At 39.9% G+C, this 14,678-nt stretch overlaps 1 protein-coding gene across 1 annotated transcript in view; it reads left to right on the top strand.

Annotated features, from left to right (window-relative positions):
• Positions 1-9,865, top strand: part of gramd2aa (GRAM domain containing 2Aa) — a 32,215-nt gene extending 22,350 nt beyond the window's left edge. Inside the window, exons 7-11 of the mRNA XM_069662721.1 lie at positions 905-976; positions 1,070-1,126; positions 3,462-3,639; positions 7,449-7,542; positions 9,757-9,865. Coding sequence (XP_069518822.1) covers positions 905-976; positions 1,070-1,126; positions 3,462-3,639; positions 7,449-7,542; positions 9,757-9,865 — 510 coding nt within the window. The remainder of the gene's footprint in view (positions 1-904; positions 977-1,069; positions 1,127-3,461; positions 3,640-7,448; positions 7,543-9,756) is intronic.
• Positions 9,866-14,678: the final 4,813 nt, after the last annotated feature.

Genomic DNA, 14,678 nt, shown 5'->3' with positions numbered 1-14,678 from the left:
TTATTGTTACACTGTATTTTTTATATGGCTGCAAATACAAACATAGATTACAAAGCACTGATTGTATACCAGAGACACGAGCAGAGAGTCATTAACATGATTATCTCAAGTGCTGATATTAAAGATGAAGTGACAAAGGTTGACATGTTTATATTCACGAAGGCAGGTTCACCTCAGGGCTCATCAAGGTTTAAAATCATATCTTGTAGCTTTATTTCAGTGATGAATGAAATCTGAGTGTGTAACTTACTCATGTTTGGCGGCTTTGGTGATAAACAGTAAGTACGGGAGCACACGTCCCAGATATTCAGACAGTCACATGTGTGAAGTCCTCAGTTGGCTCCAGTTGTAACTCTTGATTTTCCTCGCTGACAGTCGCTTTCCTTTTTAGACTGTTTGCCTTCATCTGAGCGTCAAATTTTTCTTTGGATTTTCACTTATTTTTGAAGTTGTATCTGTCGTCATCGATCTTTTCTTTGTTTGTTCAGCCATAGTAGATTACTGTTTACTCGCAACACTTGCAGAAACCGGAAAAGCAGCCACTTAGCTCCGCCTACCCTCTCTGGCAGACCAACCACTGCTGGGTGATGGAAAACGCATCACTAACTGGGCGCCGCTTGTGATTTTTTTCCATGAAAGTTGCCAAAGACATCCACTCTGTTTTTCTGCAAATGCAAAGGCTTTCATCAGTGGGCCATAGGCTCAATCACCATTGTGTTACCTCATTCAAATAGACATTTATTTAAATAAAAATCTTTGGAGTATCACTTTAAAAGGCCTCAAACTCTGTGCTGTTAATATTTTATGTGTAAACTCAGAATAATATCAGGGGACTTCCTCTACATTGAAAATCATAAACAAAGTATCAGCATTTTTACATCAGTGTCTCTTTTTTTATCCTCAGTATGTATTTGTTTCTCTGCTATCAAGAGACAGTGTGTATGATGTCCTGCGCAGGATCTGCACACACCTACAGGTCAGAGGACACACACATGCATGCACCTCTTCCTGTCTACATACTGTGTGGTTTACATGTCAGTTAGAGAAGTGTTCTCCTTTCCCTCTCCAGGTCAATGGGAAGAGTCTGAGCTTGAAGCAGTTCATGGAAGAGCCGACCTTATCGTTGGTAAGTAACATGTCTTTCATAAACTGTCATAAAATTATAAAGATCAAAGATAGTGAAAGTTCAACAGCTTGTAATTTACAGGCATCTCTCACTTACAGCCCTGACCTGCAGGCTGACTTACCTCCTTACACAGACACGATCAATAGATCATTCTGTTGCAGCTGCAGCCTGGCAGTGAATTATCCCCCCGACTCTGCACGATGCTATCAAAGAGCGCTGTGAAGTCACCTTGTGTGTGTGTGTGTGTGCGTGCGTGTGTGTATTATAGAACACTCAACAGTCCTATGAACATGCACGTCCTTGATCACACTTTAATCTGCACTGAAGGTTTTCAAAGAATAAAAGGGCGTTTGTTCATGTTGCCACCAACATACCCATGGAAGGTTTTGTAGATGTTTCTTTATCTTAATATTAAGATTCATATATTCAGTTTATTATTTTTCTAAGATTAGATTATTTTTTTGGCTTTTGCCTTTATTAGATAGGACAGCTGAAGAGAGACAGGTAATGTGGGGAGTAGAGAGTGGGGGATGACATGTACTAAATGATCTGCAGACAGGTGCTGTGTTTGAAATGCCATACTATACTAGCAGTACGTACTGATTTGGACAATATGCAGTATGCAAACAAAAGCAAAATGTGCAGTAGGCGAAAAATACCCGGATTTCGCGCTGATTCCGAGAAAATCTCTGGTATGCAGGACCTGACTACCTCGCCTACTTTATCCCACAATGCAAAGCGCTGGAACGTCACAGCGGCAGTTGAAATCACGGACAGCAGCAGCATTCCAGCAGAAGGGGGCGCTTTAGCTAAAGAAGCGGCGGTTATTGTTTACTTCCGCCTGGCGTGGGATACTGCAAAATGACTTTGAAAAGCTCCTCCATACTACAGACTACCGCCGAGCGCGATCGGTGCGACGAGGACTGTAGCCTTTGTATATTGGGCGCCTGCTCTACCAAGTGAGCTAAACCAGCGCCCTGTTTATTATTTTATTTTTGCGTACCTTATACCACTTCACATTTAAGCTTGCATGTGGCTTAGCAGATAAAAAGAAATGTTCCATTTTCTTACAAGTCACATAGTTTCTAAGTTGGAACTACCTGCTTTATAAGTGGCTGCTTGAAAATGTACATTTATAAGCTGATGATAAGAAAACTCCCTATGACTGTGGATTGTTAGACCACTTACCCCAAAGTTAATTTAAGAACCTTTTAAACACTAGCTTCATTTATTTATGAATGATTATCTATAGAAAGTATAAACACCTGCCAAGAGGAATATCCAAAACCTGGGAGCCCAGAAGTTTTTCTAATTAATGGCTCCAAAAGAGCATTTGACGTTGAATAATAGCAACTATTTTAAAGCCATTAGTTCCTGATTATAGTCCCTTTTATAAAGGACGATTTATTGGAATGTGGTGCCAATTGATGGCCGTGAAAGGGCCGATTCATCACCCAGATTATTCAGTATGCCTCAGCTCTGTGGATTTTATGAATGACCAGCTCAGTGGAATATGATTAAAGTGATGAGTCATTTTTTTTTACTTCTATTTATATTCAAAAATGTGTTTTTACTATTGCTAAATTCAGGATATGTCAAACTGAGACAGTTGAGGTCACATTCAGAAATATTTTCAGGGTCTAAAAGGAAAAAAGTTTTGGAGCACCTGATATAGCTAAAGGTTTATAATCAGTGATTGCATTAGAGGTTTTTGAACAAACTATACCCTGAAATCCACCTAAAAACACACAAAATCACAAGTTTGTAGATTTACTTTTTATATGTTTTAATTTCTAAAGGTGGCTGCACACTTCCCAGACAAACGCCGACCAACTCCAACCAACGTCGGATGGAGTTGTTCGAGTTGGACCCATGTGCGCCTTTTCCCAACATACCGCAACATTCTGAGAGTGCGTTCCCTTGACAACTAGCCTATACTTGTGTGCAGAACATCAGTACGCACGGCCCGACAGTTGGTGTTGGTTGGCGTTTGTCTGGGCAGTCTGCAGCCACCTTAAAGTTGATCTATTTCTATATCTAATTCTACTCTTTAGATCAGTGTGCTGACGATTAAGATGGCAATATGACTGGGGCGGCTGTGGCTCAGTGGTAGAGTCAGTCATCCTTCAATTGGAAGGTTGACGGTTCGATCCCCAGCTGCTGCAGTCCAGGTGTCGAAGTGTCCTTGTGCAAGACACTGAATAGCCATCGGTGTATGAATGTGTGGTTAGCTGATTTGAGATTCATCCATTCACCATTAAATAGTCCTAAGGTGTTTGATGACCGTCTGTTACACTTGAATCACATATATCCTCGTCTCTCCTCTGTGCCACAGGATGAGTTCCCGGCTGCAGACGAGTTCCCGGCGGTGGATGAATTCCCATCAGTGTTGAAGTGGAGAAGGAAACCCTCGGTGGTCTCTGTGTCCTCCTCCCTTCCCGACCTCCTGGGAAACTCGACCAGCAGCCTGAGCCCCGCAGACACACCCTTCAAATCAGAGCAGCTGCTGGAAGGTGATTAAACTGTGCAAACAACCACGATGTAGTGTTGTATGGAGACAAAGTCCAAGGCCACACACTTTCAGTTTCAGGTTAGGACTGATTGGCGGCAGGTTGCCTGTAGTTGCCTGTGTTATCAAATCACTGGTTACTGTTGTCACCTCAAAAGTGGATCAAATTCAAAACAGAATCTACTTTTTTTCTTACGTTCAACACTGTACTAATTAAAATGTTACAGCAACAATCCTACATTGACAAAAAAGAACCTAACCATGAGAAAGTGTTTAAAAAAATAAAGTTTAATCAGTAGTTATTGTCAATACTTTCAATATTCAACACTTTATATAACAGCATCCTGCAGGACTTTGTTTACAAAAGCCAATTTGAAGAGAAATCTGCTCTCTCTTCCTCTGTGCCATTTTGTTTTCTGTCCATCAAAATGTGGGTTAGTCGGTGTATTTTGAGGGTTAATTCACATAGTGCCTCAATACACTCTAAAAGTGAATATAAAGGAGAATTTACAAATAAATAATAAACAGTTAAAGCTGGAAAAAAGCAACAAACCCACAACAAGGTAGCGATTTTACAATTCAACTTTTTGTCCAAACAAATATAAGAAACTAAGTTTGAGTGTTATATCATGTACTACCTCTGTACTCTCTTCAAAGAAAGAAAAAGAGAATTGACGAGGAAAAAATAATAGTTTAGATAAAGTAGTTTAGATATAAAACTACATCAATAACTCTTTTTTTATTGCCTATTCACAGTAAAGATGGGAAAAAGCAACAAACCCACAACAAGGTAGCGATTTTACAATTCAACTTCAAACTCAAGTTTGAGTGTTATATAATGTACTACCTATGTACTCTCTTCAAAGAAAGAAAAAGAGAATTGACAAGGAAGAAATAATAGTTTGGATATAAAACTACATCAATAACTCTTTTTTTATTGCCTATTCATAGTGAAGATGGGAAAAAGCAACAAAACCACAACAAGGTAGCAACTACACAATTCAAATGTATGTCCAAAATGTGGGTTAGTAAGTGCATTTTGTCTTAAAGTGTCTCAATGCACTCCGGAAAGGAAGCACAGGAGAATTTACATAGAAAAAAATAACAATTGAGACATTAAACTGGAGCGAAATTCAATACAGCTTACTTACAGTAAAGACTGGAAAACGGCAACAAAACCACAACACGGTAGGCATTACAGGATTCTACTTTAGAAAAGTTAAATAATCAATAATTCAGTCAGAAAAATGTCAATATTTTTGGCTCCTCTGATTGGTCAAGGTGAAACGTTCTACATCACTGGAGCATGGTAAGAAAATGCTTTGCCAGCAGTAGACTGCACACAGAATTAAAGTTATCTTAAGAATAAAAGGAGTCTGCGTTATGTAGTCTCACTGTGTGCAGGGGAGTCAAAGGTTTAATGAGTTGTGCCAGGTAGCAAGGAGATAATCGATGAGTTTTATAGGTATTAAGTAGAAGCTTGTAGTCTGACCTCGATGAAAAAGGAAGTGAACTGAGGACAGAGTCTGTGTTACATCTTCTGACAGTGTTACTTCCATTAGAGGATAACAGTGTAAATGTTTGTTCCATCGACTCATCTAAACACTTTGAGGCATGTATATAGATTAAAGTTGTCAGGATGCGTGTGTGTGTGTGTGTGTTTGTGTTTATAGGTTTTCATATCACTTGAAGTGTGTGTGTCAGAGAGAGAGAGAGAGTAATTGCTTTTGGACGGCAGCATCTCTCTTATGCAACGACACATTAAGCTCCAAATGGAGATTAAATCATGTGGGGGCTTGTATTAAAACGCTCTGGGCGGATGCAGATTAAGTGGAGATTATCACAAAACAATGTCTGCTGTCGGAGCTGTCTGAGGACAGTTTTACAGATATATTCTGATAGACTTTAGATCTTCTCTAAATATTAACCCACATTCATTTAGTCTTCTGTTACATGCTGGATATTTGATCAGCAGCAGCTTTTGTGTGTTATCATCGCAGCTCACAGGCCGAGTGGAAAGCTGGGATGTAACTTAATTAAAAGATGTATGCTGGCTTAAAAGTATTACCTGAGTCAATACCTGTATTATAGGAGCTTTATTTCACACACACAAGCAATGCATAAATGTCAGCGATCATGCTATAAGAATAGACGTCGGGATAACATAGTTTGCTCGTGTTTTATATGCTTCAGAGAAGATAGTGTTCACGTTTGCATCTTTTTTTTAATAAATGGGGAATAAAAAAGAAGAACAAACCACATATGTTTGAGGTGCAGCTTCTTTATACAGTACAGAACTGCACAGTGAAGTACAGACATAGCCTCATCTATGTTACACAGAGAGAAAACATAAGCACACAGAGACAAATAGTTGAATTAGAATAGAAATAGATTAAATAAGGTCAAACAAAGCAACATCAAAGGCAGAATGATATTATTTCTCCTCTTTTAAATCTGTGTTTAGACTTTTTAAAGAGCACAGTAAAGAATATCCTTATTTAACTTCATTTTTCTTCCTGGGCTCCGTCGAGGTGTCCCTGAGCAAGGCACCGAATCCCCCACTGCTCGGGGCGCATGCCCACGTGCAGCCCCCTCACTCTGACATCTCTCCATTAGTGCATGTCCATGGGATCCTGTTTGTGCATGTCTGTTGGGGACCTCATGTGTGTGGCATGTTTGTAAAAACAGAGGGAAAAAGATTGAACCTTAGATAGGACAGCTGAACAGAGACAGGAAATATGGGGAGGAGAGAGCGGGGGGTGACATGCAGTGAATGATCGGCAGACAGGGAGTCGAGTAGTGATCAGTGTTTCGAGGCAATCAGCGCCACGATAATATAGTTATACATAAAAAATATGTATATTCTGGTTGGTGTAGCATTCTTTCAATGCTTTACTATTTATTTTATTTATTCATTTATAATCACATATAATCAGAGATGGTTATACAGTACAGTCGCATTGGTTGGATACCTTCTAGAGTGATCCATCTTTTCCGCTTTTTTGCAGTATATTAATAAAACGGAACCAAAAGTGTATAATATTTTCTGTTCATGAATAAAAGCGAAAGAAGATACATTTATATACACAGGTGTTTCTAACTTACATTTAAATGGGTTCAAACAAAAAGGCGTTTCAGGGCAACATGTGATTTCCCAAGATTTATTTTGATGACCTTTGCAGAGAGCAGCTTCGATCTCTGACAGTTCAGGGTTTTTATGATTTTACTGCCCAGTCTGACATTTCAAAAGAGTTTTCATTTCATTCTTGATTCATTTTCAAGCTCCAAAGAGCAAAATGTTACACCCTTTGAGAGTGCCTTTCATGATATGTCGGGCTAGGATCATTTATTTACGTAGCACTTCAATACAAGTAACTCAATGTGCTTTAGATTAATTATAAAAATGGGAGTAAACATGAAAACCTACGCAACATAAATATCAGAACAAAAGCAGGACTTAAATGCTGAAACAGATTCAATGAAGTTAGAAGACAAAACGTAAATAAGACTAATAGAAACCACCGCCCTGTCACATACAACCACACATAACCAACTGTACAAGAAATAGATGCCTCCTCTCTCTCTTTCGCACACACACACACCTTGTAATAAACAAAAGCTTGTGGTAATGACATAGTTTGTGTTTAAGTGTGGACTCTTAACTCACTAGACCCGGATCGTGCTCTGGTTTCAGCTAGAAGACCTCCACCTGATGACCTTAGAGGCCTGATGAGGTTATAATGTAGTCAAGCCAAACACTGTTAATGGTTTTGTGTTAAAGTGTGTGTGTACGTGTGTGTTTGTGTGTTACAGAGCGAGCTCTGCAGACAGACAGAGGTCTTTTATCAGAGCCGGTGACAGAGCTGGGCCAGATGGAGTACCAGCTGCTCAAGTTCTTCACCCTGCTGTGAGTATACAGAGGGACACACAGACACCAACAACAGCACCTTCACCTCCGCCAACAGCTGACTCACTCCTACACACACACTGTGAGCGGCAACATGGAGATATAAATAGTGGGCGATTAAACGAGTCAAACTGAACACAGGGGATCAGAGGTGTTAAAACACGCTTTAGTTTCTATTTTTCCACAGAGTCCTCTCATGAGACAGAAGTTAACTATAAAGATACATGGAAATGCATTTAAACATCTCTCAGTGAGCTTCGTGATCTTGCTACTACACCTGCCCTTTGACAAGTGTGACACAATGACCATGGAGATTGTCCTTCACCCAGAGGGTGTGAAGCCGCTCTGCTAAAGTGTCCTTGAGAGAGCAATAAATCCCTATCTGCTTCTGAAGCTTCATCATATTGCTAGCGGTGACCTCTGACCCCCACTGTACAGTAAAAGAGTAAACACAAGTTTTTGTCTGGTATATCACAGATTTTAATTCATATCAATTACATATAGACTATTACAAGCACATGTTCGTGTTTAAAATAGAATACCTGTGCATGTAATAAACCCAAACATTTCTATTCATTAACTTTCAAGAGATAAACTAGAAAAGCACGTGGAGATTGCAGACCTGTGCTCAGCCCAATGTTCTATGATATTAAAATCTGGAAATGCAACCTCTGTATACGTCTGGATATATTTCCGAACTAGCAGCGAGACAAATATGATTCTTACTGGGAATCTACACCGACACTGTAGCGTCAGACGAACGTGCGCGTCACGTAAGCGTCACGGCCACTGGCTAACTTTGAGACTCATCTTTGCTGTAGTCGCAGCCGGTGTAGATTGCAAAAAAGATGCTGCTGTGACGCTTACGTGTCGCACGTGTTCGTCTGATGCTACAGTGTCGGTTTAGATTCCCACTTAGACTGAAATTACATCACAAACATGGCAGTTGTTATCAAAAACTTTGAGCCACGTGTAGACCATCGGTGTGTCCGTAACCGCATACTATCATACTATCATACTAACTGTGACGTAAAATTGAGTATGTCATGCGTTCCCATCTCATAGTATGCAATTTTGTGTATGCGAGAAATGCCCGGATGTATACCGAGTATGAGACGGGAGCTTACGGGTTGTACTCAACTGCCCCAAAATGCATTGCAGCTATTCAGCTTCTACTATAGTGGAGATGGACCAGAGATCAGACCGGACATACGTAAACGATTAAGTCACGTGATACAGAGAAGACGGCTCTGAGTATGATGCGAACGGCATCCTAATAGTCAGGTTAGTAGGCAGTATGCAGCACATACTGTTTGAGTATGAAGTAGGCAGTACGTTAGTATGCGGTTTCTGACACAGCACATGTTCTTGTAACTGTACCTGTGAGATCAATTGCCTCCTGCTCAGGTGTTTCCATTTATGTGGCATGTACAGTACTTAAGTGGCAGACTGTGAGCTGAGGGCAACATCCAACAAAACGAATATAAAGCAACAACCATAGAAGAAGAAAAACAGAGGAAGGAGGGGCTGTTAACAACAACACATAACATTCTGAGGTCCTCCTGTTCGCACACATATAAGGTACATTTTATGCAATTATAACAAAAAACACTGAAAGGTTCAGGTTCAGATACGACACTGTTACATACAGACAAACGAACCACATCATAAACATAAAGTCCTTGGGCCAAGGTAATTAATAGATAAGCATTGTCTCTTTTTATTGTTTTAATACAGTGCAGGTTTATTTTAAGTACTCAGCACTTAATGGTCTAACCATTCTGTCAATAAAAATAATCAAAGATGTGATTACAACATATACATGTTGCATCCTATTCATTTTTCCCGTACAGAAATGACTGGAAAACAGTGTCTAAAGTACAACAAAACACACTCAATCTTATGAATATATTTAGCATTATGTCATGAGGAAAATGTACAGCAGCGATGAATGTGCATCATGAATTTCGGTCGTGGTCAAACTTGTATAAGTGCTGCTGTGGTCCTTCAGTCACTGAAACTGGCTTGTTTCAGGGACAGTGTTGTGCTGTGATTTGTTGACAGTAAGTCAACGCCGCCCCCCAGTGTTCATGAGAAGGCATTACAGCTGCCTCCCTCCACATCAACAGAGGATTCAAGTGATCATTCCTAATGATCCTCAAACTGGATTTATACATTTTTAATCAATCAGTGTGTCATCTCCTCTTTCATCAGAATTATCCTCCTCATCCTGTCATCGTGCTACCTGGCCTTTCGTGTGTGCAGTCTGGAGCAGCAGCTGTCCTTCCTCAGTAACCCAAATCTGCCCCTGAGAGAGAGGTAACACCGATACATCTGATGAATCCACAGCACTTTATGATATTAAAAAAGGATTTCTTTAAATTGAAAGTGAAAGGACAAGATGTTAATACACCAAAAGAAAGGATATTAAAGATATTAAAAGCCTGTGAAAGTTTTAGACCAGTTAGACAAAGTAAGTAGAGTAAAGTGGGTCATTGAGAAGAGGCGGTAACAGGAGTTTAACTAGATTTGTTTCCTTTTATAGTTAAAAGAAAAGATGTATTTTATTTTAGAATATTATTATTTAAAAAAATATATTTAATATATATTTAGTACTTCTAGCTGAAGATTATTGGCTAATATTTTAGATAGGTAAATGTAAAACAAATGAGGTTTAGAGAGTTAAAAATTCTGTTGGTTTGCACATGTACATTATTGGTTTCAGTATAAGTGTTGAAATTTAAAACAAGATAACTTGTGCTGTTCATTTAGCTTCCTTTGCTTCCTTCGCCTGCAGGTAACCACTGCTCTCCGCTGTGATTGGCTGCTGTTCCCCCTCCTCCTGCTTTGAGTTGACGATGCCCTCCTGCTACAGATCCAGGACCAGCTTTCAGAGCCCAGAGAAGATCAACCCCCGCCTCCCTGCACCACATGACGGAGCAACGTCGCTCCGAGTCCAGGCATCTTAAGGACCTCCTCTCTGCGGGATGAGGTCCTAATTAGTGATCACTTCCAGACTATGCAAACAGACTATGTATTTATTATTTAAGGTAGGTTTTACTGTAGATTACGATCGTCTACTACAGCCTCTCCCTCTCACATGACTCGGCTATGTAAAGCCCTTCCACCCTAAAATAGTGCGACATTAATAACTTGAAAAGACTGATTGTTAAAGATATTTCAGGTGAGTTTCAAATATTCTGTTTGACAACAGTTTAACTAAACCAGATGTTTAGTTTTATCTGGTGAGATCTGCCATAGCTCTCTGTAGGAAGGCTAATAACAGCCGTGACAATGCACTTTTTTAAACATGTCCACATTGTTCAAATATATGCAACTATTTTAAAAGTTTAAATCTATTTTTGTCTTGATGAGACGTACTCGGATGTCATTTCTGAAGGTATTTATGGAAGGACGTAATGCTACACTTGATTGAATGACGTGACCTGCCATTTATCTGTAATATACTGGAGCGATAACGCCACATGTGGGTGTTAATATAAAGTTAATGAGATAGTTAGCTAGGTGACATGTATAATTTATAGTTCTTAGTTGTTCTAATCTGCTGTGTGAAGGATGACCCATGTTTGTTTTCTTTTGTACATTTGAATTGAAGTCATCAAAGACTAAAAAATGAGTGTTTATGTTCTATCTTTGTCCGAAGATATTATATTGATTTTGCAGACATGAAGGAAATATAGTCCTCGATTAGTTTGTGAATCCCCTTAAATTAAATTGGCAACAAACACAGGAAGATAATCAAAACGTTTTTGGCTTTTTCTTTTATTTTTTGGTCATTTCGGGTACTTTCCCGTCCAAGGTTCCCTCCTATCCTCTCACGCAGGACCACCATGAAAAGCCTCGACTTCAACAGAACAGCAAATTTGAGTAACCTCTGCAACTCTGGAACGAGAACATGATGTTGGCAGAAGCACTTAATGCTTAATAAATTACATATGGAGCGCTGGCTGTACACCCGCAGCATTCTTCCACATGTTTCAGTTTCAATATAATCGCTTGTCGCTTTTCAAGGGTTAGAAAAATGTGTTTTTTTAAAATGTCAACTGATTTGAAGCTTCAAAAACCAACCTTGGCTTTAGTCAGGGGATACGAATACATGTTTGACCTCTGACGGGGTCTGAAAAGAATCCATGAACTCAAGAAACTACAGAGATTTCTAAACCCACAGAAAAAAAACGAGTGATTTTTACACTCATGTGAAGGGAGCTGAAGTCAGCAGTGACAATTATATATCATGTTATTTCAATCAGGAGAGGCCAATAAATGAAGTAAGGAGGAACATTTATTTTAAAATGATGATGTGGTAATGAATCATGGTCAGAAGTCTTCGGCGCTTGGACTCTACGGGGAGATATGGTGATCGAAGGGTGTTGGCCCTGAGCAGCCGCGAGATATATCCCCCCGTGGAGCTTTGGTGGAGGTGTTGGCTGATGTCGAGGCTGATTAATTGATGAGCTGTCGTGAAGACTGGGCGGTGATGGGGAGGTGGAGGGTCGCAGAAGGACAGCATGAATGAACTGGAGGCAACAATATGATGGCCAACAATGAGAGTGTGCTGCAGTGCTATTGGACAGATGTGAGCAGGTTAAGAGAACAGCTGATGAGTGCAGGAAAGAGTGAGCAGAACAATCGAACCAGCATGCACAATGTAGTCTTCCTGACTGAGCTTCATATGTCAGAGACAGGATCAGTACTTTTTCTTCACAATTGCAATCGCTCCACAGTGGCAGAACTCTACATTAAGTATTCAAAACTATTTTCTTGTCTGTGTAGTGCCGTCATGAATGGAGGATGTACGTAGATCTCTTCATTCACAAATCACACGCTCTACGATTTCAGATGGCGTTCTCGTTAAAGCCCCTGTGAAGAGTTTTTTGATGGTTGTGAAACTGACTGAAATTAATTCTGAGCAAACCAGACCATCAGCGACAACATTGATTATTTCTATATACACTCACCGGCCACTTCAATAGGTACACCTGTACAATCTAATGCAGTTCAATACAACAGCACTGCCATGGATTAAACTCTTGTGAAGTTTAGTTTTTGTTGACGTTTGTTTTGCTGAGAGTCAGCAGTGTGTAAATTCAATGATGTTTATTACTGAGGCCATTAGTTAAAGGTGCTGTTGTACTGAACTAAACTATATTGAAGATGTGTCTCTAATTTTTTGTGACCTTTTATGACCTTGACGCTGAAATATAATTGAATTAACACCTCTATGACAGCTTAGAAAAAACCTGTACATTACAGGCAACATAAAAGCAAATGTTATGGCTGAGCTGGTGTCTTGGATTACATTAGATTTTTCAGGTGTACCTAAAGAAGTGGCCGGTGAGTGTGGTTATTTTTAATGCATGAAACCGCTGGCGGGGGGGTAGGTGTCTGACTGCACGCTGCCTTTGTTTACATTTTCCAGGGCAAAAGTTTGTGATACATGTGACTGTTAAAGAAAGCAGGATGAGATTTATTTGTTAAAAACCACCTCTAAAGTATGTACAGGACAAAATCAGCAAAGAGATAAGAGGTACGGCTTTGTCCACAGGGGGCGCCAAAATCAACACAAACTGAAAGTTCCTCACAGGGGAAAGTAGTATACAGTGTAAAGGAGCAAATAAAAAACTTACAACAATATGAGAAGCAAATGAGAATGTGATGGAATAAAATACTTTAGTCATTCAAAATGTACATATTCTTCAGAAAAAAAATGTTTTATCAATTAAGATTGAAAAAACAAACTCGTCTTGCAAACAGCAAAATTGCTGATGAGATTTTAGGCAGGGTAAAAGAAACCCTCTGTGAGTTCATTACAACAATCTACACTGACCTCTAGTGAACATGCAGCACAGAGCACCACACATAATTCACAAGCACTCCTGTAACATTATCTTAAACTACCTTCATCCATTCAATACATATTGAGCATGGATTATACAGTTCGTTCATTTGTTACCACAAATTCACGCACAATATTATCCACTGTAATTCAGGACAATAATAATGAAAATATGGGCCATATTCTTGTCTGCTTTATGTCATTATCATTCTAATTTTAGGTTTTTCTTAAACCTTCATTAAACCAGGAAGTTCCTTTAGATTAAAATCTCCTGTCAGAAGGAGATCAGGACAAGACTGCACACCAGGTACCGTTTAAATAAAGATAAAACCAAGTAGTGTAAGACAAAGTACTCAGACATCAAGCACAGACAGAAAGGAATAAATCCAGCTCAGTAAAAAAATCCTTTCTTAGCTCCATGGATTGTTACTGCCAGATTATCATTCATCATATCACTTGCTGAATATTTGGGACTAATGCCAGAACAAAAACTAGTTTGACACTTCAAAGGCTGAACCACCTGGAAATGATGGCAACCTAAGTGATTGACAGGTGGCATAGTTCCCGCAGTGAAAAGGGGGTGGGAGCTGAGAGGAAGACACCTGGTTCAGAGGGTCAAGACTGAGACTGTCTGGGGAATATGCCAGGAATCCAGCTCCAACCGGATCCTGGACAAACCTGCAGACTTTCAAACCCTGAGCTCATGACAACAGGTAATGTTTGACCTGAAATGAAAAATGTCTCTCTTTTTTTACAGGATATTTAAACCATTTTTGTGTGAGTAGCTCATGTAGCACCTAATTTTGAGACCTCCAGAAGCACAAAGGTCAGGGGTCAGATACTGTAACACTGAGTGTGAGTCACTTTTGGCTGCAGAGTAACGGGGGCAGGTCGAAGCAGATGGCCAGACAAGTTGCAGCCTCATCCATACCTCCAGGGAGCCGTATTGTCTGTCCTGGAATGCGCTCCACATGACCTTTGAACTCTGCGGTGTGAAGGTGAACGCTGACTGTAACTTCACAGTAATGGTTTGTATTACGCACAGTAAAAATCATCACACAAGGGCCACATCACTGGAGGTTTTCCAAGAACGCATTACCTCAGCGGTGCACTAAATGTGTCCACGTCTGCTGAGAGCGCAATCCGAGTGCATTACAGTGAATCAGTTTATGAAGTGAGAGGTGCCGTGTTTCACTGCAACACACCGTGCACATGTTTCTTACTATCAAGGGGATTTTGGAGCCAAATATTCAGGCGGGATATAATTACAAATGCCATA

This window comes from Semicossyphus pulcher, unplaced genomic scaffold, assembly GCF_022749685.1.
Source record: "Semicossyphus pulcher isolate SPU_LCO1_2020_fin unplaced genomic scaffold, fSemPul1.0.p SCAF_1, whole genome shotgun sequence".
NCBI lineage: Eukaryota > Metazoa > Chordata > Actinopteri > Labriformes > Labridae > Semicossyphus > Semicossyphus pulcher.
The sequence above is the reverse complement of the archived record's forward strand: the minus strand, read 5'-3'. Positions and strand labels throughout refer to the sequence as shown.